Source organism: Canis lupus, chromosome 4 (genome assembly GCF_003254725.2).
Source record: "Canis lupus dingo isolate Sandy chromosome 4, ASM325472v2, whole genome shotgun sequence".
In the NCBI taxonomy this organism is placed as follows: Eukaryota; Metazoa; Chordata; class Mammalia; order Carnivora; family Canidae; genus Canis; species Canis lupus.
Genome location: NC_064246.1, coordinates 71,748,584 through 71,769,418, shown reverse-complemented (window position 1 = coordinate 71,769,418; position 20,835 = coordinate 71,748,584). Strand labels below are relative to the sequence as shown.

Below are 20,835 nucleotides of genomic sequence, written 5' to 3'. Positions count from 1 at the left end.
CACTTAACAGATGAAGAATTTGAAACATTTTTTGAGACTAGTTCATTTTTTTTTTTTTGAGACTAGTTCATTTTTAAAAAAGATTTTATTTATTCATGAGAGACACACAGAGAGAGGCAGAGACACAGGCAGAGGGAGAAGCAGGCTCCATGCAGGGAGCCCAACGTGGGACTTGATCCCGAAACTCCAGGAGCAAGCTGAGTCAAAGGCAGACTCTCAACAACTAAGCCACCCAGGCATCCCTAAACAATTCATTAAAATTACATTATCAGAATCATGATTTGAACCCAGACATTCTAGTTCTGGAACTCATTTGCTTAATGCTATGCTATTCTGCCTCTCAAGTATTTAATTCACAAATAATTTTACTTTGCTCCAAGAAAATCAAAGTTCCTCTGGAATACTTTACATTTTATTATGAAGTTGTTTCAAACAGGGCGCCTGTCTAGCTTAGTTGGTAGAACATGCACCTCTTTATATCATGGTCATGGGTTCAAGTCCCACATTGAATGAAGAGCCTTTACTTTGAAAAAGAAATATAGGAAAGCCTGGGTGGCTCAGCGGTTTGGCGCCTGCCTTTGGCTCAGGAGGTGATCCCGCATTGGGAATCCCTGCGTGGAGGCTGCTTCTCCCTTTACCTGTGTCTCCGCCTCTCTCTCTGTCTCTCGTGAATAAATAAATAGAATCTTAAAAATAATAATAAACATGTCTCATAAAGACAAAACCAGAGAAAAATAGTTTAATGTACAAGTCTCCACTAGTGCAATTACATTGTCTCTATTTTTTTTAAATCAAAAGCAGATACATCTTGTGATTTTTCTATAATCATAATTATCTACTACTGGCTGATGATATATATCTTCCACTTTATATTTTTCTACAGTATTTTGTAGCTTAAAATTTTATATATCTATAATGAAATCTTCTCAACAAATGGTGCTGGAACTATTAGACATCCATATGCAAAAAAAAAAAAAAAAGAATCTAGACCTAGGCCTGTCATAAAAATTAACTCAACATGGATCACTGGCCTAAATGTAAAACACAAAGCTGTAAAACTCCTTGAAGATAACGTAGGAGAAAATTTAGATTTTCTTAGGTAGAGCAATGACTTTTTAGATACAACACCAGAGGCATGATCCATGACACAAATAATATAAACTGCCTTTCATTACAATTGAGCCAAAGGCAGACGCCCAACCGCCGAGCCACCCAGGATCCCCACCTTTCATTACAGTTGAAAACTTTTGCTTTGCAAAAGACAATGTCAAGAGAATGAGATGACAAGCCATAGACTAGGAGAAGATATCTGCGAAATACATCTGATAAAGGACTGTAAACCAAAATATACAAAGAACTCTTAAAAAATCCAACAATAAGAAAACAATCTGACTAAAAAATGAGACCTTAACAGATACCTCGCCAAAGAGGATATACAGATAGCAGTTAAGCATGTAAAAAGACACTCCACATCATATGTCCTCAGGGAAAATGCAAATTAAAACAATAAGGTACCACTACATACCTATTAGAAGGGCAAGCATCTGGAACACTAACAGTACCAAACTCTCATTCATTGCCAGTGAAAATGTAAAATGGCACAGTCACTTTAAAAGACAGTTTGGCAGTTTCTTATGAAAATAAACATACTCTTACTACATTATCCAGAAACCATGCTCCTTAATAATTATCTACAGGGGTTGAAAGTTATGTCCACATAAAAGTTGCATAGGATGTTCATAGCAGCTTTGTTCATAATTGCTAAAATTTAGAGGCAACCAAGACATCTTTCAGTAGGTGAAGTGGGGTAAGTAAACTGTAGTGCATCCAGACAATGGATATTAAATGATGCTAAAAAGAAATAAGCTATTAAGTCATGAAAAGACACAGAGGAAACATATATTACTAAGTGAAAGAAGGTGATCTGAAAAATGCTACATTCTGTACAATTCCACCTGTATGTCATTCCAGAAAAGGCAAAATTAGGTAGATAGAAAAAATACCAGTGACTGGTAGGAGTTGAGAGGAAAAGATACGCATAGCATAATGATGATACCATAATGAATTCATGTCATTATACACTTGTCACAAACCATAGAATGTACAATACCACGAGTGAACCCTAAACTATGGACTTTGAGTCATCATGATGTATTAATGTAGGTTCATCAATGGTAAAAAAAAAAAAAGTATCACTATGGTGTGGGATATTGATAATGGGGAAAGCTATGCTTGTGTAAGAGCAACATGATATGTGGGAAATTTCTGCACCTTCCTTTTGATCTTTTGTGACTATTAAACTGCTCTAAAAAAGTCTTAATGAAAAGAAAAATTATATTATCTCAAGTTCTCCCCTATAAATCCTTGACTAATGAGAAGCTGAAATAGCTAGGTGTAAGCTTGGTTAATGGTTTTCCTAATGATCTATACTCATAAAGTTCTACTTTACTACCAGAGGCCTGTTTATTTCTACTCAGAAAAGAGTGGCATTAATAACAACTTGGTTTTTTATTTTACGACTATTTATTTATTCATGAGAGACACAGAGAGAGAGAGAGGCAGAGACACAGGCAGAGGGAGAAGCAGGCTCCATGCAGGGAGACCAATGTGGGACTTGATCCTGGGATTCCAGGGTCAGGCCCTGGGCCCAAGGCAGGCGTTAAACTGCTGAGGCACGCAGGGATCCCCACAACTTTTTTTTCCTGAAGGCACAATGAATTGGCCTTATTGATTGGAGTTCACATTGGCTTTTGATTTTGAAGTTGGGTAATCTCTTAGGATGGAATCAAACTCTGTGTGGTCCCAAACAATAAAACATTCTGCATATAAGAAGAGTAGCTTTTATTTTCACAACTACTTTCTCTTATTCATTCATTTTCCCCCCATTCATTTAATAAATACTGAGTGGCCATCTAGCCATTGTGCTATGAAGGAAGAGTATACTAGATTACATGACTGGCCTAATTTAGTTGGAGGTCTATAAAGGCCTGTAAATGCTTGGAAGAGCACTAAAGTTTAATTTGAGTTCTGAAGGATGAGTAGGATTCAATGAAAGGCATGAGGATTGGTGAAGAGTCAGAGTTTTCAGGACATGGTGTTCTGAAGCTGCTCATAAAAAAAAAATGAAGCTGCTCATAGAGCTGAAAGAAGACTGGTGTAGTGGAAAATTGAAAGCGATTATGTTTGAAAGGCTTTGGGGGCCATGTTAACAATTTTGCATTTTATTTTATTTATTTATTTATTTATTTTTTATTTATTTATTTATGATAGTCACATAGAGGAGAGAGAGACAGAGACACAGGCAGAGGGAGAAGCAGGCTCCATGTACCAGGAGCCTGACGTGGGATTCGATCCCGGGTCTCCAGGATCACGCCCTGGGCCAAAGGCAGGCGCCAAACCGCTGCGCCACCCAGGGATCCCGCATTTTATTTGAAATACAATGGAAAAAGTATCAGACTTGATAATTACTTAGGGTGTATAGCTAAAGCATGATTTGAGATCAGAGACTAAGGTAGTAGTCAGGCTAGTGAAAAACTATGAACATATTTTTATTCAGCAACATTTATTTGGGCTACCTATGGTTTTGCTAGAATTCACAAATATAAAGATAAATATTACCCCATTAGTTTGTAGCACAGGTGAGAAGTGTTGTAATGAAATTAGTACAAGCATGAAGTAAAAATATACTAAATATGTTTATAAGTTGCTTTGGGAACTCTTGCTGTGGGCTAGGAATCTTTATAAGATCATGACTGACAGCCAGAGGGAGGCTTAGGCTAAGAATACGAGCTTTAGAGCACTTTTTTATAGTAGTCTCCACCAGCATGGAGCCCTAATACAGGGCTTGAACTCATGACCCTGAGATCTAGAGCTGAGGTGAGATCAAGGGTCAGATACTTTAATCAACAGCCCAGTTACCCTTAGAGCATTTTTTTTGACAACCCTTTTAGTTACTCAGGTCTTTTTGGCTTCTGTGTGCTCTTCAGTCATGTAGTAAATACTATTTTTTTTATCCTTAAAATATACTCAAAAGTTGAAGAACTCTGAGGGTTTCTTCATAGACAAGGACAAACCACAAAGAAAGGGGGTTTGTTGGGTTTTCTTTAGAATTCTGTGGGGATTGTGTCACTTTGGCAGTAAATGCACCTAAAAAATAAAGGATGTTCACAAAAAAAGTATGAGATTTTGCCATTTACAACAACATGAATGGACCTAGGGAGCGTTATGCTAAGTGAAATAAGTCAAAGAAAAACACTGTATGATTTTACTAATACGTAGAATCTAAGAGACACACACACACACACACACACACAAGCAAAAGGCAGAAACAAACTCATAAATACAGAGAACAAACTGACCGTCACCAGAGGGAGAAGGATGGGCAAAATGTGGGAAAGGGAGAGACGCAGGTTTCCAGTTACAGAATGAATAGGTCGTGGAACAAAAGGTATAGCGTAGGGAAGGAATCCAGTCAATAGTGCTGTAATAGTGTTGTATGGTGATAGATGGTAACTACACCTGTAGGCATAATAGATAGACTTGTTGAATCACTGCGTTGAATGTCTGAAACTAATGTAGTAGCACTGTGTCAACTGTACCTCAATACCAAACCCAACCCAACCCCTCTCTAGGTAGTACTAATACGCAGCCTAGATTGAGAAATATTGCCTGAGTGTTTCCAGAGGTTTACTTGTCCCTTGTAGGACCTGTGGCCTCATCCTCTCTTTCTCTTTTCTAAATGCTTATTATACCAATCATATATACTCATTGACTAAAATCTGGAGAAAGAAAGGGAAAGAGGGAGAAACATAAAAGAAAGAAAGCGCGAGAGAAAGAACAAGAAAGAAAGAAGGAAGAGAGAAAGGCGGTCGACACAAACTACAGATTTCCAGCCAGGGGTGGGGGGGCGGGGGGCGGGGTGGAGTTAGGTGATCTCCGTCGCGCTTATGCCCCGCCCGTCCGCTAGGGCGGCGCAGCTCCGGAGTTCCCCATCGCTCCGCGGAAGGCGACGCTCTTGGGCTCGGAGGCGGCGCAGGCTCCGCAAGGCGGTACTTCCGGCCGGTGTCGCCGCGGCTCTTCCGGGTCTGTCTGTGCTGCGGCTGCGGGCAGTCGCCCGGCGGGCGGGCGGCCGGCCATGGAGCGCCCGGGGCCCAGTGAAGGTGGGTTTCGTGGGGGCGATGCCAGGGAGGGAGAGAGGGTAGGGTCGGGGCCGCCATACTAACGAGGTCTCCTCCTCTTGCCGCAGTGACAGGTTCGGACGCGTCGGGGCCGGATCCGCAGCTGGCGGTCACCATGGGCTTCACCGGGTTCGGTGAGTGCCTGCCTTACGCTTAGCCTCGCCAGCTTTTGCAGAGGTTTTAAGAGCCCCGGGTGGAGAGAGGAGGCCCAGCTGTGTCACCCTGCGTCACCCCTCTAACGCACCTCCCGCTGTGCGAGTCCTGCTAGCGGAGCGCTGGCGTGCGCCTGGCGGTTGCCCGGTACTCTCTTCCCCAGCCTTTGGCTAATTCTTGCCGGTCGGTTGGGACCAGCCTTGTGGGAAAGATGGCTTTGTGGGCCAGGCGGTGGGCGGCGTCGGCTAGTGGAGGGAGATTTTGTGTCCTGAGACTGAGAGCGAGCCGTTGCCTGTGGTCTATAAGGAGATGGCCTTTCTGGCAACCAGTGGGCCGTCAAGTGATACATATTTTTTGAAGATTTTATTTGTTTACTCATGAGAGAGAGAGAGAGAGGCAGAGACACAGGCAGAGGGAGAAGCAGGCTCCCTGCAGGGAGCCCGACGCGGGACTCGATCCGGGGTCCCCTGGATCACACCCTGAGCTGAAGGCGGCGCTAAAGCGCTGAGCCTCCCAGGCTGCCCGGTTAAGTGATATATAACGGTTATTAAATCCTTTTTGATTCAAGTGCTTTTTTCCCCCGGAATTGTCTCTGGAGTCTCTGGAGAGTCTTGTTAAATGAGAGACAGTCCTCTTTCAGAGTAGTCCTCTTAAAACCTTATTCCCTGTAAGAAAGAAGGTAAATTGTCTTCCCGTTTCTCTTGGGTGTTGGATAGAACAAATAGCAGACTCCTGTGTCCAGGTCCCTCGTTGGTGTTCATATATTCATTCATTCATTCGTTTTTTTTTTTTTTTTAAGATTTATTTATTTAATCATGAGATACATACAGAGAGAGATTGAGAGGCAGAGACACAGGCAGAGGGAGAAGCAGGCTCCATGCAGGGAGCCCGACGTGGGATTCGATACCGGGTCTCCAGGATCAGGCCCTGGGCTGAAGGCGGCACTAAACCGCTGAGCCACCCGGGCTGCCCCTATATACTCATTTATTATGGTGACGTCTTCTGCTACATTTTTACTCCCAGCTGGTCATGTTGACAAAAATACTATATGCTTATGTATTACTAGAGTATTTACTTTTGTTTCAGTTCTTTAAAATAGTTTCCTCCCTAATTTCAAAAGTAATGCATATTAATAACAGAAAATCTGAAGAACACAATAGATGAGAAGGAAGTAGAATCATTAATAAGACTTAGGAGTTTGTTTTCCAGTCTTCTTTCCTGCTGTGTATTTATCAGGAAAGTTAAGATCATACGTACATACAATTTTATATTATTCTTTTTTTTTTAATATTTTATTTATTATTTATTTATTTAAGTCACAGACAGAGAGAGAGAGAGGCAGAGACACAGGCAGAGAGAGAAGCAGGCTCCATGCACCAGGAGCCCGACGTGGGATTTGATCCCGGGTCTCCAGGATCGCGCCCTGGGCCAAAGGCAGGCGCCAAACTGCTGCGCCACCCAGGGATCCCTATTATTCTTAATTATATACTTTAATTCTTAATACTTTGAGGACGTCCCCATATTATAAAGTGCTCTTACAAAACGTGATTTTTAATGGCTGAATTTAAAAGAAGTGCCATAATTTTGGCCTGCATAGTTTCTGATTCAAACTCTTATTAGTAATACTAAATATCTTTATAAATAACCCTTTTGTTTCTCTTTGTAGGAGTTTTATCTATATTTCCATAGGGCAGATTTCTAAGGAGGGGACTATAATAAAAATATAAACAATAAAAAGTAACCTAAACATTGGGTATGTGTACTTTTTAATTTTTTAAAAAAGATTTTATTTATTTATTCATGAGAGACAGAGAGAGACACACACAGGCTGAGGGAGAAGCAGGCTCCATGCAGGGAGCCCGACATGGGACTCGATCCCGGGTCTCCAGGATCATGCCCTGGGCCGAAGGCAGGTGCTCAACCTCTGAGCCAGCCAGGCATCCCTATTTTTAAATTTTTTAAAATTTCTTTTTTAAGTAGGCTCCACACCTAGAATGGAGTCCAACCGAGGGCTTGAACTCATGACACTGAGATCAAGAATCATACACTTAACTGACTGAGCCACCCAGATGCTCCTGGGTATTTATTTTTTAAAACTAATTAATACATTTTATCATAATGCCCTTCAGAAAGGTGGTTTCATTTTGTCCCAAAGTCAACATAATGTAAAAATAAGATTTTTACCATATTCTTATAAATGTGAAGTAGACATTATTATTATTATTATTTTTAGTAGATATTATTATTAAACAAAAACAGTCCTTCTAAGGAGAATTACAGACCAATATCCCTGATGAACATGGATGCAAAAATTCTCAACAAGATACTGGCCAATAGGATCCAACAGTACATTAAAAAAATTATTCACCATGACCAAGTAGGATTTATCCCTGGGACACAAGGCTGGTTCAACACCCGTAAAACAATCAATGTGATTCATCATATCAGCAAGAGAAAAACCAAGAACCATATGATCCTCTCATTGGATGCAGAGAAAGCATTTGACAAAATACAGCATCCATTCCTGATCAAAACTCTTCAGAGTGTAGGGATAGAGGGAACATTCCTCGACATCTTAAAAGCCATCTATGAAAAGCCCACAGCAAATATCATTCTCAATGGGGAAGCACTGGGAGCCTTTCCCCTAAGATCAGGAACAAGACAGGGATGTCCACTCTCACCACTGCTGTTCAACATAGTACTGGAAGTCCTAGCCTCAGCAATCAGACAACAAAAAGACATTAAAGGCATTCAAATTGGCAAAGAAGAAGTCAAACTCTCCCTCTTCGCCGATGACATGATACTCTACATAGAAAACCCAAAAGTCTCCACCCCAAGATTGCTAGAACTCATACAGCAATTCGGTAGCGTGGCAGGATACAAAATCAATGCCCAGAAGTCAGTGGCATTTCTATACACTAACAATGAGACTGAAGAAAGAGAAATTAAGGAATCAATCCCATTTACAATTGCACCCAAAAGCATAAGATACCTAGGAATAAACCTAACCAAAGATGTAAAGGATCTATACCCTCAAAACTATAGAACACTTTTGAAAGAAATTGAGGAAGACACAAAGAGATGGAAAAATATTCCATGCTCATGGATTGGCAGAATTAATATTGTGAAAATGTCAATGTTACCCAGGGCAATATACACGTTTAGTGCACTCCCTATCAAAATACCATGGACTTTCTTCAGAGAGTTAGAACAAATTATTTTAAGATTTGTGTGGAATCAGAAAAGACCCCGAATAGCCAGGGGAATTTTAAAAAAGAAAACCATATCTGGGGGCATCACAATGCCAGATTTCAGGTTGTACTACAAAGCTGTGGTCATCAAGACAGTGTGGTACTGGCAAAAAAACAGACACATAGATCAGTGGAACAGAATAGAGAATCCAGAAGTGGACCCTGAACTTTATGGGCAACTAATATTCGATAAAGGAGGAAAGACTATCCATTGGAAGAAAGACAGTCTCTTCAATAAATGGTGCTGGGAAAATTGGACATCCACATGCAGAAGAATGAAACTAGACCACTCTCTTTCACCATACACAAAGATAAACTCAAAATGGATGAAAGATCTAAATGTGAGACAAGATTCCATCAAAATCCTAGAGAAGAACACGGGCAACACCCTTTTTGAACTCGGCCATAGTAACTTCTTGCAAGATACATCCACGAAGGCAAAAGAAACAAAAGCAAAAATGAACTATTGGGACTTCATCAAGATAAGAAGCTTTTGCACAGCAAAGGATACAGTCAACAAAACTCAAAGACAACCTACAGAATGGGAGAAGATATTTGCAAATGACCTATCAGATAAAGGGCTAGTTTCCAAGATCTATAAAGAACTTATTAAACTCAACACCAAAGAAACAAACAATCCAATCATGAAATGGGCAAAAGACATGAAGAGAAATCTCACAGAGGAAGACATAGACATGGCCAACATGCACATGAGAAAATGCTCTGCATCACTTGCCATCAGGGAAATACAAATCAAAACCACGATGAGATACCACCTCACACCAGTGAGAATGGGGAAAATTAACAAGGCAGGAAACAACAAATGTTGGAGAGGATGTGGAGAAAAGGGAACCCTCCTACACTGTTGGTGGGAATGTGAACTGGTGCAGCCACTCTGGAAAACTGTGTGGAGGTTCCTCAAACAGTTAAAAATATACCTGCCCTACGACCCAGCAATTGCACTATTGGGGATTTACCCCAAAGATACAAATGCAATGAAACGCCGGGACCCCTGCACCCCGATGTTTATAGCAGCAATGGCCACGATAGCCAAACTGTGGAAGGAGCCTCGGTGTCCAACGAAAGATGAATGGATAAAGAAGATGTGGTTTATGTATACAATGGAATATTACTCAGCTATTAGAAATGACAAATACCCACCATTTGCTTCAACGTGGTTGGAACTGGAGGGTATTATGCTGAGTGAAGTAAGCCAGTCGGAGAAGGACTAACATTATATGTTCTCATTCGTTTGGGGAATATAAATAATAGTGAAAGGGAATATAAGGGAAGGGGGAAGAAATGTGTGGGAAATATCAGAAAGGGAGACAGAACGTAAAGACTGCTAACTCTGGGAAACGAACTAGGGGTGGTGGAAGGGGAGGAGGGCGGGGGGTGGGAGTGAATGGGTGACGGGCACTGGGGGTTACTCTGTATGTTAGTAAATTGAACACCAATAAAAAAAAAAAAAAACAGTCCTTCTCACACTTCATACCTCCCTGACTTCACCTGTATCTGTTCTGCATCTTTGCTTTTTTTTTTTTTTTTTTTTTTAGTTTTTTATTTATTTATGATAGTCACAGAGAGAGAGAGAGAGGCAGAGACATAGGCAGAGGGAGAAGCAGGCTCCATGCACCGGGAGCCTGATGTGGGATTCGATCCCGGGTCTCCAGGATCGTGCCCTGGGCCAAAGGCAGGCGCCAAACCGCTGCGCCACCCAGGGATCCCTGCATCTTTGCTTTTAAGGGCTTCTGTGATTAGATTGGATCAACTAGGAACAATCTATTTTATTTATTATTTATTTCTTTATTTTTTTTTTAATTTTTTATTTATTTATGATAGTCACAGGGAGAGAGAGAGGCAGAGACACAGGCAGAGGGAGAAGCAGGCTCCATGCACTGGGAGCCCGACGTGGGATTCGATCCCGGGTCTCCAGGATCGTGCCCTGGGCCAAAGGCCGGCGCCAAACCGCTGCGCCACCCAGGGATTTCGGAACAATCTATTTTAAAGTCCATAATCTTAATTACGTCTATAAAGTCCCTTTTGGTCTATAACATATTCCCATGTTCCAGAGATTAGGGTATGAATATTCTCCATTCTGCCTTTGACCAGTGTTGTAGATTTAAGGAATAGAGTCCAGGTGAATTAGGTGAGGACGGGAAAGTTGGTTGGTTAATGATATGACTGTCATTAAAAATTCCCTGGGAAGTAATCTCTTCTGAGATATGTATGTTATAGCCATGCTATAAGTTAAACAGACTAAATGGTTATTAATTATTTAATAAGTGTTTATTGAGTATCTAAAGTTTGGCCAGCTTAGTGCAAGAAGATCACAGTATGCTACTTATTTCTGTTTAGGAAAAAAAGCTCGCACATTTGATTTGGAAGCAATGTTTGAACAAACACGAAGGACGGCTGTGGAAAGAAGTCGGAAAACACTGGGTAAGAAGTTCATTTGTGTGCTCTTTTATTGGTTTAAATGCTGTATACACCTTATACGAATATGATGGCAGTTATTATTTTTTAAGATTTTATTATTTATTAGAGCAAGCACAGTAGGGGGAGGGAGAAGGAGAAGCAGACTCTCCACTGAGTGGGGAGTCTGATGAATTCAGGGCTTGATCTTAGGACCCTGAGGTCATGACCTGAGCTGAAGACAGATGCTTAACTGACTGAGGCACCCAGGTACTCCGACAGTTATTATAAGACTGAAAATTTGATAATAGTTAAAAGACCAAATATGCCGGTTTCTTTGGAAGCAGAGGTTATTATTGTTTTTTTTAACATGGTAATAGTTATATCTTAGCACAAGAAAATCTGAATATTAGGGTTTTTTTGAAGTGTGCTATGAACAAACAGGGATTCTAAATTAGTTTGTAAGAATCATAATAGCAGGGTGCCTGGGTGGCTCAGTCAGTTAAGCATCTGCCTTCAGCTCAGGGTCCTGGGATCAAGTCTTACATCAGGCCTCCTGCTCAGTGGGGTATCTGCTTCTCCCCCTGTTCCTCCCCTCTGCTTGTGATCTCTCTCCATTCTCATCTTTCTCTCTCTCTCTCTCAAATAAATTAAAAAAAAGAAAAAGGAATCAGAATAGCAGTTTCTTTATTACCTCTTCTTTCACCTTTATCTGATTTTTGTTTTATTTTTTTCTTTTCCTGCTTACAGCGGAACCAGTATTTGGAATTTTTTTTTTTTTTTTTTTTTTTTTTTTTTTTTTTTTTTTTTTTTTTTTTAGTATTTGGAATTTTTATAGAAAATTCAGACATACAGTGACTGTGACTGCTGCTGTTGAACATCTGCATTAATGAGTTGTATTAGACCTTTAATGATGGCCTTAATTTCCAGACTGTCTGGTTTGATACCAGGTGGTTGGCAATTCTGGGTACCACCTTATTGTCTTCTAAGTAGACTGACTCCTCTACTGCTTTCTTTGGATCTGATTCAGATCCTTCTTACACTGGAAAGGGAAAGATAAATGTATCTTGGTAGAGCAAAAGGTGCTAGAAATCAGAGACAGGACTTCTGGAAAAATTTAAGTGAATGTTCTGGCTATTGGACTTTTTGGTTTATTTTTTATTATTTTTATTTATTTATTTTTAATAAGATTTTATTAGAGAGCGAGCATGAGCAAGAGGAGAGGCAGAGGGAGAGAGAAAGGGAGAAACAGACTCGCCACTAAGCAGGGAGCCTGATGCCCGGCTTCATCTTAGGCCCCTTGGATCATCACCTGAGCTGAAGTCAATTGCTTAACTGACTGAACCACTCACATGCTCCCTTTTTTTAAAATGATAAATTATATAGCAGTAATATCTAATATTTGGAAAGTGAGCTTGATGTGAAATTTTCTGGTCTTTGGAAGAATAAAGTTTTTTGTATGTGACAAGCCCACATACTATTTTTTTTTTTTAAGATTTTATTTATTTATTCATGATAGACATAGGAGGAGAGAAAGGCAGAGACACAGGCAGAGGGAGAAGCATGCTCCATGCAAGGAGCCTGATGTGGGACTCCATCCCAGGACTCCAGGATCATGCCCTGGGCCAAAGGCAGGCGCTAAATCGCTGAGCCACCCAGGGCCCCCCCCCCCCCCCCATACTATTTTTTTAATAAGAATGGTCATTATCAACACATTTCAAACACATACAAAAGTATAGTAGAAATCTTTAAAAAAAAAAGTATAGTAATGAATTTCTATCACACAGATTTTAAGTATTGGAATAGGTCACAGCTGATGTTCTTTCTGTTTACTTTCTCAGATTTTTTTTTTTTTAAGATTTTATTTAATCATTAGAGACAGAGAGAGAGAGGAGAGAGAGAGGCACAGGCAGAGGGAGAAGCAGGCTCCATGCACGGAGCCCGACGCAGGACTCGATCCTGGGTCCCCAGGATCACGCCCCAGGCTGAGGGCGGCACTAAACCCCTGAGCCACCAGGGTTGCTCTCTCAGATTTTTTTGATAGAAATCTGACACATTATTTCATCCATAAATATTTTAGTATGTCTTTAAGAGATACCAATTGCTTTAAAAACCTAACTGAAATACCTTTACTGCACTTAAAAATATTAAACAATATCATCAGACAAGATAGACATTTTATTTAAGGCATACTTACAAATGCCTTAACCACTTAATTTCTAAACATTTTAGGGAATGCTTATCCTGTGACAGTATAACTTTCTTGTATTTACATCTTTCAGCTTGTGATAAACAAAACACTTGGAACAGATTGTCTGTTAATTAATTCACCTAATTAAGTGCATGGTTCCCTATACCATGCCTTGCAAGATAAGATCTCGATGTATACTTGAGAAGATTGAATTTAGAACTTAAATACTGCGTTTTAAAAAATAAATCCTGCTTCTTTGGGGAATGTTTTAAAATGGCCCTGTCTATTGTGTAGAGCTTGGGATTTAGAGTTGGATGACCTAGGTTTGAGGGTCAGCTGTGCATCTTAATAGAGATAATGGATGGACTTTCAAATTTCAGATCTTTAATTTCCTAGTCTGTTAGATGGAAGTGATAATAAGGAATTCCTTGGAAGGTTCTTGAAGGGATTAAGATGTTGGGCATAGTAAAGTACTTTAAAAATATCACTTTTAATTCCTATAGTTTTTCTTAGTAATGAACTTCTGCTTTTAACACCTAAGGGCTATTACAGTGAAGAGTTATTAGATTTTTAAAATTTGAAAAATCATCTCAAGACCAAGTTCTTCTGTGATGAATTAAATGTGTTGAACTTTCTTGATTATTATATCCTCGAGCTTGGACTGTTCTTTTTACCCCTTAACTAAACACATGAGTCTGAAGTTTCACTTACGTTTCATGAAAGTTTAAAAATTGCAATACGAGCATTACTTATCTCGTGATTGGATTGGAGTCTTTCTGGGGGCATTGGCATCAGATTTGAGGAAAATAACTGTGGTACCCCCCACCCCTTTTTTTGAGATTTATTTATTTATTTATTTATTTATTTATTTATTTTTTAATAAATTTATTTTTTTTGGTGTTCAATTTACCAACATACAGAATAGCACCCAGTGCTCATCCCGTCAAGTGCCCCCCTCAGTGCCTGTCACCCATTCACCCCCATCCCCCACCCTCCTCCCCTTCCACCACCCCTAGTTCGTTTCCCAGAGTTAGGAGTCTTTATGTTCTGTCAACCTTTCTGATATTTCCCACACATTTCTTCTCCCTTCCCTTCTATTCCCTTTCACTATTATTTATATTCCCCAAATGAATGAGAACATATAATGTTTGTCCTTCTCCTATTGACTTACTTCACTCAGCATAATACCCTCCAGTTCCATCCACATTGAAGCAAATGGTGGGTATTTGTCATTTCTAATAGCTGAGTAATATTCCATTGTATACATAAACCACATCTTCTTTATCCATTCAACTTTCGATGGACACCGAGGCTCCTTCCACAGTTTGGCTATTGTGGACATTGCTGCTAGAAACATCGGGGTGCAGATGTCCCGGCGTTTCATTGCATCTGTATCTTTGGGGTAAATCCCCAACAGTGCTATTGCTGGGTCGTAGGGCAGGTCTATTTTTAACTCTTTGAGGAACCTCCACACAGTTTTCCAAAGTGGCTGCACCATTTCACATTCCCACCAACAGTGTAAGAGGGTTCCCTTTTCTCGGCATCCTCTCCAACATTTGTGGTTTCCTGCCTTGTTAATCTTCCCCATTCTCACTGGTGTGAGGTGGTATCTCATCGTGGTTTTGATTTGTATTTCCCTGATGGCAAGTGATGCAGAGCATTTTCTCATGTGCATGTTGGCCATGTCTATGTCTTCCTCTGTGAGATTTCTCTTCATGTCTTTTGCCCATTTCATGATTGGATTGTTTGTTTCTTTGGTGTTGAGTTTAATAAGTTCTTTATAGATCTTGGAAACTAGCCCTTTATCTGATAGGTCATTTGCAAATATCTTCTCCCATTCTGTAGGTTGTCTTTGAGTTTTGTTGACTGTATCCTTTGCTGTGCAAAAGCTTCTTATCTTGATGAAGTCCCAATAGTTCATTTTTGCTTTTGTTTCTTTTGCCTTCGTGGATGTATCTTGCAAGAAGTTTCTGTGGCCGAGTTCAAAAAGGGTGTTGCCTGTGTTCTCCTCTAGGATTTTTAAGGAATCTTGTCTCACATTTAGATCTTTCATCCATTTTGAGTTTATCTTTGTGTATGGTGAAAGAGAGTGGTCTAGTTTCATTCTTCTGCATGTGGATGTCCAATTTTCCCAGCACCATTTATTGAAGAGACTGTCTTTCTTCCAATGGATAGTCTTTCCTCCTTTATCGAATATTAGTTGACCATAAAGTTCAGGGTCCACTTCTGGGTTCTCTATTCTGTTCCACTGATCTATGTGTCTGTTTTTGTGCCAGTACCACACTGTCTTGATGACCACAGCTTTGTAGTACAACCTGAAATCTGGCATTGTGATGTCCCCATATACGGTTTTCTTTTTTAAAATTCCCCTGGCTATTCGGGGTCTTTTCTGCTTCCACACAAATTTTAAAATAATTTGTTCTAACTCTCTGAAGAAAGTCCATGGTATTTTGATAGGGATTGCATTAAACGTGTAAATTGCCCTGGGTAACATTGACATTTTCACAATATTAATTCTTCCAATCCATGAGCATGGAATATTTTTCCATCTCTTTGTGTCTTCTTCAGTTTCTTTCAGAAGTGTTCTATAGTTTTTGAGATTCTTATTTATTAGAGAGAGCATGTGTGAGTGAGAGCTTGAGTAGGGGGAGGGGCAAAGGGAGAAGAGGCCTCCTCACTGAGGAGGGAGCCTGATGTGGGGCTCTATCCCAGGGCCCTGGGATCATGATCCAAGCCCAAAGTCCATGCTCAGTTCACCTATTGAGCCACCCAGGTGCCCCACTGTGGTTCCTTTTAATAGCAAATTTATGTATATGAATATGAACTGTTTTGATATGTAAATGCTCTAGTAGGATGAATTACTGTAAAACCTCAGTAAAGTATGCCTTATGTTAAATGTCAGGAAATAATGTACAATTTTTTTAAGTTTTATTTTTCTGAATGCTCTAATAAAGTGTATAGGACATGTGAAAGACATAGGTCCTTTTTTTTTTTTTTTTTTTTGAAGGGGTCCTGAGTTGATTTAAAATAATTTTTTTTTTGAGATTTTATTTATTTATTATGAGAGACACAGGGAGAGAGGCAGAGACACAGGCAGACGGACAGGCAGGCTCCATGCAGGGAGTCTGATGTGGGACTCGATCTCAGGTCTCCAGGATCAGGCCCTGGGCAGAAGGCAGACGCTCAACCCCGAGCCACCCGGGCGCTCCGACATAGGTCGTTTTTAGAGCTATAATACTATGAGAAGCTAAATGGGGAAGAAAAATTTCTTTTATTCAAATGCTTATTTTTGGTGTGCTTGAGTTTTATTTATCAAAAATTATTTGAGAGAGAGAGAGCATATGAGATAGAGTGACACGTGCATGGGGGCTTGGTGAGGGTGGGGGCGGAGAGGGAGTGCTCAATCCTGGGATCCTGAGTTCATGACCTGAGGTTTATTTTATTTTTATTTTTTTAAGATTTTGTTTATTCATGAGAGATACACAGAGAGAGGCAGAGACATAGGCAGAGGGAGAAGCAGGCTTCATGCAGGAAGCCTGATGTGGGACTGAATCCGGGATCACGCCTTGAGCCAAAGGCAGATGAGCCTCTCAGGTGTCCCATGACCTGAGGTTTAACTGACTGATCACCCAGGCACACCCAGGGGTGTGCTTTAGATTGGATTTATGAACCTTCTCTTTTGTTATGACAGGGAAAAACATCTTTGAAAAAACAGTTAAGATAGTATTTGAATATGATTTCAATGGACGATTTAGGGATTATGAAAAGAAAAACTGTCCCAGATTTTAGAAATTCGAAAAGCTTAAAGAAGTTTGTGTTTGTATATGCATGCATCTGAAATGGTCTTCCTCCCTGGTTAGATCCTACTTCATTCTTTAAGGCCTCATACATATTTTACTTTTTCTAGGAATTTTTTGAAAACCTGTCTGGACATAATTGTTTCCTGTTTTTGTTTCCATAACACTAAAAAATACTATAAATTCTATCTTAATATTGTTCACATTTTGAGGATAAGAACCTTATTTTCACTTTTATACTTACAACTCCTGATAGAGCTCCTATATAGTAGTTACATCCCTGTATATTTAATGAAGAAATGTAACAAAAGTAACAAAAGCATTTAGCAGGTTTAAGTCCCATGAATAAAAAGGGGATCATGATTAGAAAACATTTTAGCTTACGTTTATAGTAATTTTATTTCCTTTACAATTTATCTTACATTTTATTTCTTCTTTTAAGTGATTAGTATAATGATGGGCTCTGAGATTTTCAGGTTCCAAGTTACATTCCTTTGAGTGCAGTTTGTGTGAATCAGCCCAGGTGGGACATGGTAGTTTTTTTTTTTTTTTTTTTAAAGATTTTTAAATTTTATTTACTCATGAGAGATACAGAGCGAGAGAGAGAGAGGCAGAGACACAGGCAGAGGGAGAAGCAGACTCCATGCAGGGAGCCCGATGCGGGACTCGATCCCGGATCTCCAGGATCACGCCGTGGCTGTGGGCTGCAGGCGGCGCTAAACCGCTGCACCACTGGGGCTGCCCATGACATGGTAGTTTTGGATAGTTTGCTGTTAACTAAGCAAAGATTGCATATGTATGGAGGAGCTTTCACAGAAATGGCTGCCAAAAATTGGTAACTGTTTGAAAGTAGAGAACAATAAAATGAGGTGCTTGGAAGAATAAACTTAGGTATTGGATAGTAAGTTAGTTTATTTTGGTTAAGGGAAGATACAGAGCATTTTTACAGTACTTAGAGTGTACTTGGTTTCACATTTGGTGAAAATGGATGAAATAATACCCTTTGTCAGAAGGTTACCGACTATTAAAAATTTGGTTTTTGTCCTCAGTCAACAATGAGGAAGAAATTTTTTTCCCCCTCTAACATGTTTTAATCTTGCTTTTTATCTTTATCCCTTGCTTTAAGAAGCAGTAGGTGATGACAGGAACTGATTAGAAAATCCTGGCTAGTTTAAAAAAAGTTGAAATTTTATTATTTATTTGTTTTAAATTTTTAAAATTTATTTATTTATTTTTAAAATATTTCATTTATTTATTCATGAGGGACAGAGAGAGAGGCAGAGACACAGGCAGAGGGAGAAGCAGGCTTCACGCAAAGAGCCCCATGTGGGACTTGATCCCGGGACTCCAGGATCATGCCCCGGCCCAAAGGCAGGTGCTAAACCACTGAGCCACCCAGGGATCCCTACATTTTTAAAATTTAAATTCAATTTGCTAGCATATAGTGCAACACCCAGTGCTTATATCATCGTATAAAAGTTTAAATTTTATTTATTTTTATTTTAAAATATATTTTATTTATTTATTCATGAGACACACACACACATACACACACACACACAGGGCAGAGACACAGGCAGAGGGAGAAGCAGGCTTCATGCAGGGAGCCCGACATGGGACTCGATCCTGGGTCTCCAGGATCAGGCCCTGGGCTGAAGGTGGCACTAAACCGTTGAGCCACCCAGGCTGCCCAAAAGTTAAAATTTTAAATGAAAAAATTAGATGCTTCACTAAAGACAAGTAGTTTGAAGTATTTATCCTCTGGTGAGGATCAGGTAAGTGGCTCAATTTCCAGATAGTTTGGCCACAAGCATGCAGTAAAGGGCTGGGCTTTATAACCCCTTGGAAAGACAGGCAGGCAAATTATTACATAAGGTAGGTGGTGCTCATTGGGTAACTAAAAGAAAAATTCTTACATTTATTTGACAGAGAGTGTGCGAAAGTGTGTGCCTACAAGCAGGGGGAGTGGCTGAGGGAGAAGGATAAGCAGACTCCCTGCTGAGTAGGGAGCTGGATGTGGGGCTCCATCCCAGGACCCTGGGATCATGACCTGAGCCAAAGTCAGATGCCCAACTGACTGAGCCACCCAGGTGCCCCTCATTGGGTAATTTTAGTCTCTAAGAAAGTCTGGTCACATCTTGAAAAGATCCAGTTGTTGAGCCTCAGTTCACTGCTCTGGGACTTTGTAGCTTTGTTCTTAACTTTTCTATGGCATAGATGTCTCAAATGCAGAATGAGAATGATAGTACCTATGTCAACTGTATTGTATAATTGAAATTTGCTGAGAGAGTAGCACTTAATGGTTTCACTGAAAAAAGAAGGGTGAATATGTGGGGTGATGGATATGTTCTTTGATTCCATGGCAAGAGTCTTTTCATAAATTAGAGGTTTATTAAATCATTACATTGTACACTACAAATATTTTACAATTTTGTCAATTATACTTCAATAAAGCTAAAACAATAGTATCTACTTCAGAGGTTGTTTTGATGATTAAAGGAGTTAATTTATAGGCAGTGCTTAAAATAATATCTAGGGCATAGTAGGCTCCATGTAAGTATTAGCTGCTAGAATATTTGTTAAATTAAGGTTGTTATTAATATACTTTTGGTTACTTTCAAAGAAGTCCTAGAGGACCTAATTAAAAATAGGTCAAATAAGAAAAATTTAGTGTTGCACATGAAAACAACTCTGGAATGGGGCTCTTCAATCTTCTGAGTCCTGACATGAAGAACATTAAATTTTTCCCACTTTTTCTGTTTTGCTAGTTTTAGGATATTGACTTGTCTTTTTTTTTTTTTTTTTAAAGATTTTATTTATTTATTCATGAGAGATACAGAGAGAGGCAGAGACATAGGCAGAGGGAGAAGCAGGCTCCATGCAAGGAGCCCAGTGTGGGACTCGAACCCAGGAACCTGGGATCACGTCCTGAGCCAAAGGGAGACGCTCAACCACTGAGCCACCCAGGCATCCCAGGATATTGACTTGTTTTAAAGTGACTGTCCTCATGACTCAAAAAAATTTTTTTTTAAAGATTTTATTTATTCATGAGAGACACAGAGAGAAGGCAGAGTCATAGCCAGGGGGAGAAGCAGGCTTCTTGCAGGGAGCCCAGTGTGGGACTTGAGCCTGGGACTCCAGGATCACCCCCTGAGCCAAAGGCAGATGCTCAACTGCTGAGCCACCCAGGCGTCTCATAACCCAGATTTTAAGTGAAGTTTTGTTTTATCCAGATGAGCTTCTCCTCACGCCGAGAGGATCCTATTTTGTATATCTTTTTTTTTAGACGTAAAATCTTTCTCAAATGTTCCTCCAGATGACTTCTCACATCTTATTGACTAGTATTAGTGTGGAACATCAATTCCAAAAAACAGCCACTGGAAGAGCCATTGAGTTGACTTGGAATCAAGCTTAACCCTCTCTGGGCAGGGAACCAGCATCTACTGAAGTACTTGTTACTTATCTGGAGAAAACTGCGGTTTTTCTTAGCAAGGGCAAAAGAAAGAAATGGCTGTTGCACAGGAGGTTAATAATGTATGCCTAGGTATTGTTTACTAATTAAGGTCAGAAGTGCCCCAAGATGAGAGCCTAGGATGAAGTGTCCAAATGTGATTTTACCCCCTAGCCTCCCCTCCTACCCTGGGGAATATGGAGGGATTGACTGGAGAATCAGGATGAGGGTAGGAGCCATGCAGGCCCACTCTTCTATTTGGACTTTATTTTCCTTATTTTAATTTTTTTTCAACCTCAGCATCAGAGTGCAGAATTGACTCCCAATCCACCTTAGCCCAGTGGGGAGCACAAAAAATATCAACACAAGCTAGAGCTATAGTGTTTGCCTTACCTCTTCC

General features: G+C 40.1%; 1 protein-coding gene across 3 annotated transcripts in view; it reads left to right on the top strand.

Annotated features, from left to right (window-relative positions):
* The window catches only part of WDR70 (WD repeat domain 70), a 310,102-nt gene that overhangs the window by 4,244 nt on the left and 285,023 nt on the right, over nt 1–20,835 (top strand). For 2 of the 3 annotated variants that reach the window (XM_049109319.1, XM_025436429.3), the window contains exons 1-3: nt 4,972–5,159; nt 5,246–5,311; nt 10,940–11,023. In XM_049109319.1, coding sequence (XP_048965276.1) covers nt 5,135–5,159; nt 5,246–5,311; nt 10,940–11,023 — 175 coding nt within the window. In that variant the 5' untranslated portion in view covers nt 4,972–5,134. Of the gene's footprint in view, nt 1–4,971; nt 5,160–5,245; nt 5,312–10,939; nt 11,024–20,835 lie in introns of those variants that run through there. The other variant, XM_049109320.1, reaches the window with a different exon arrangement.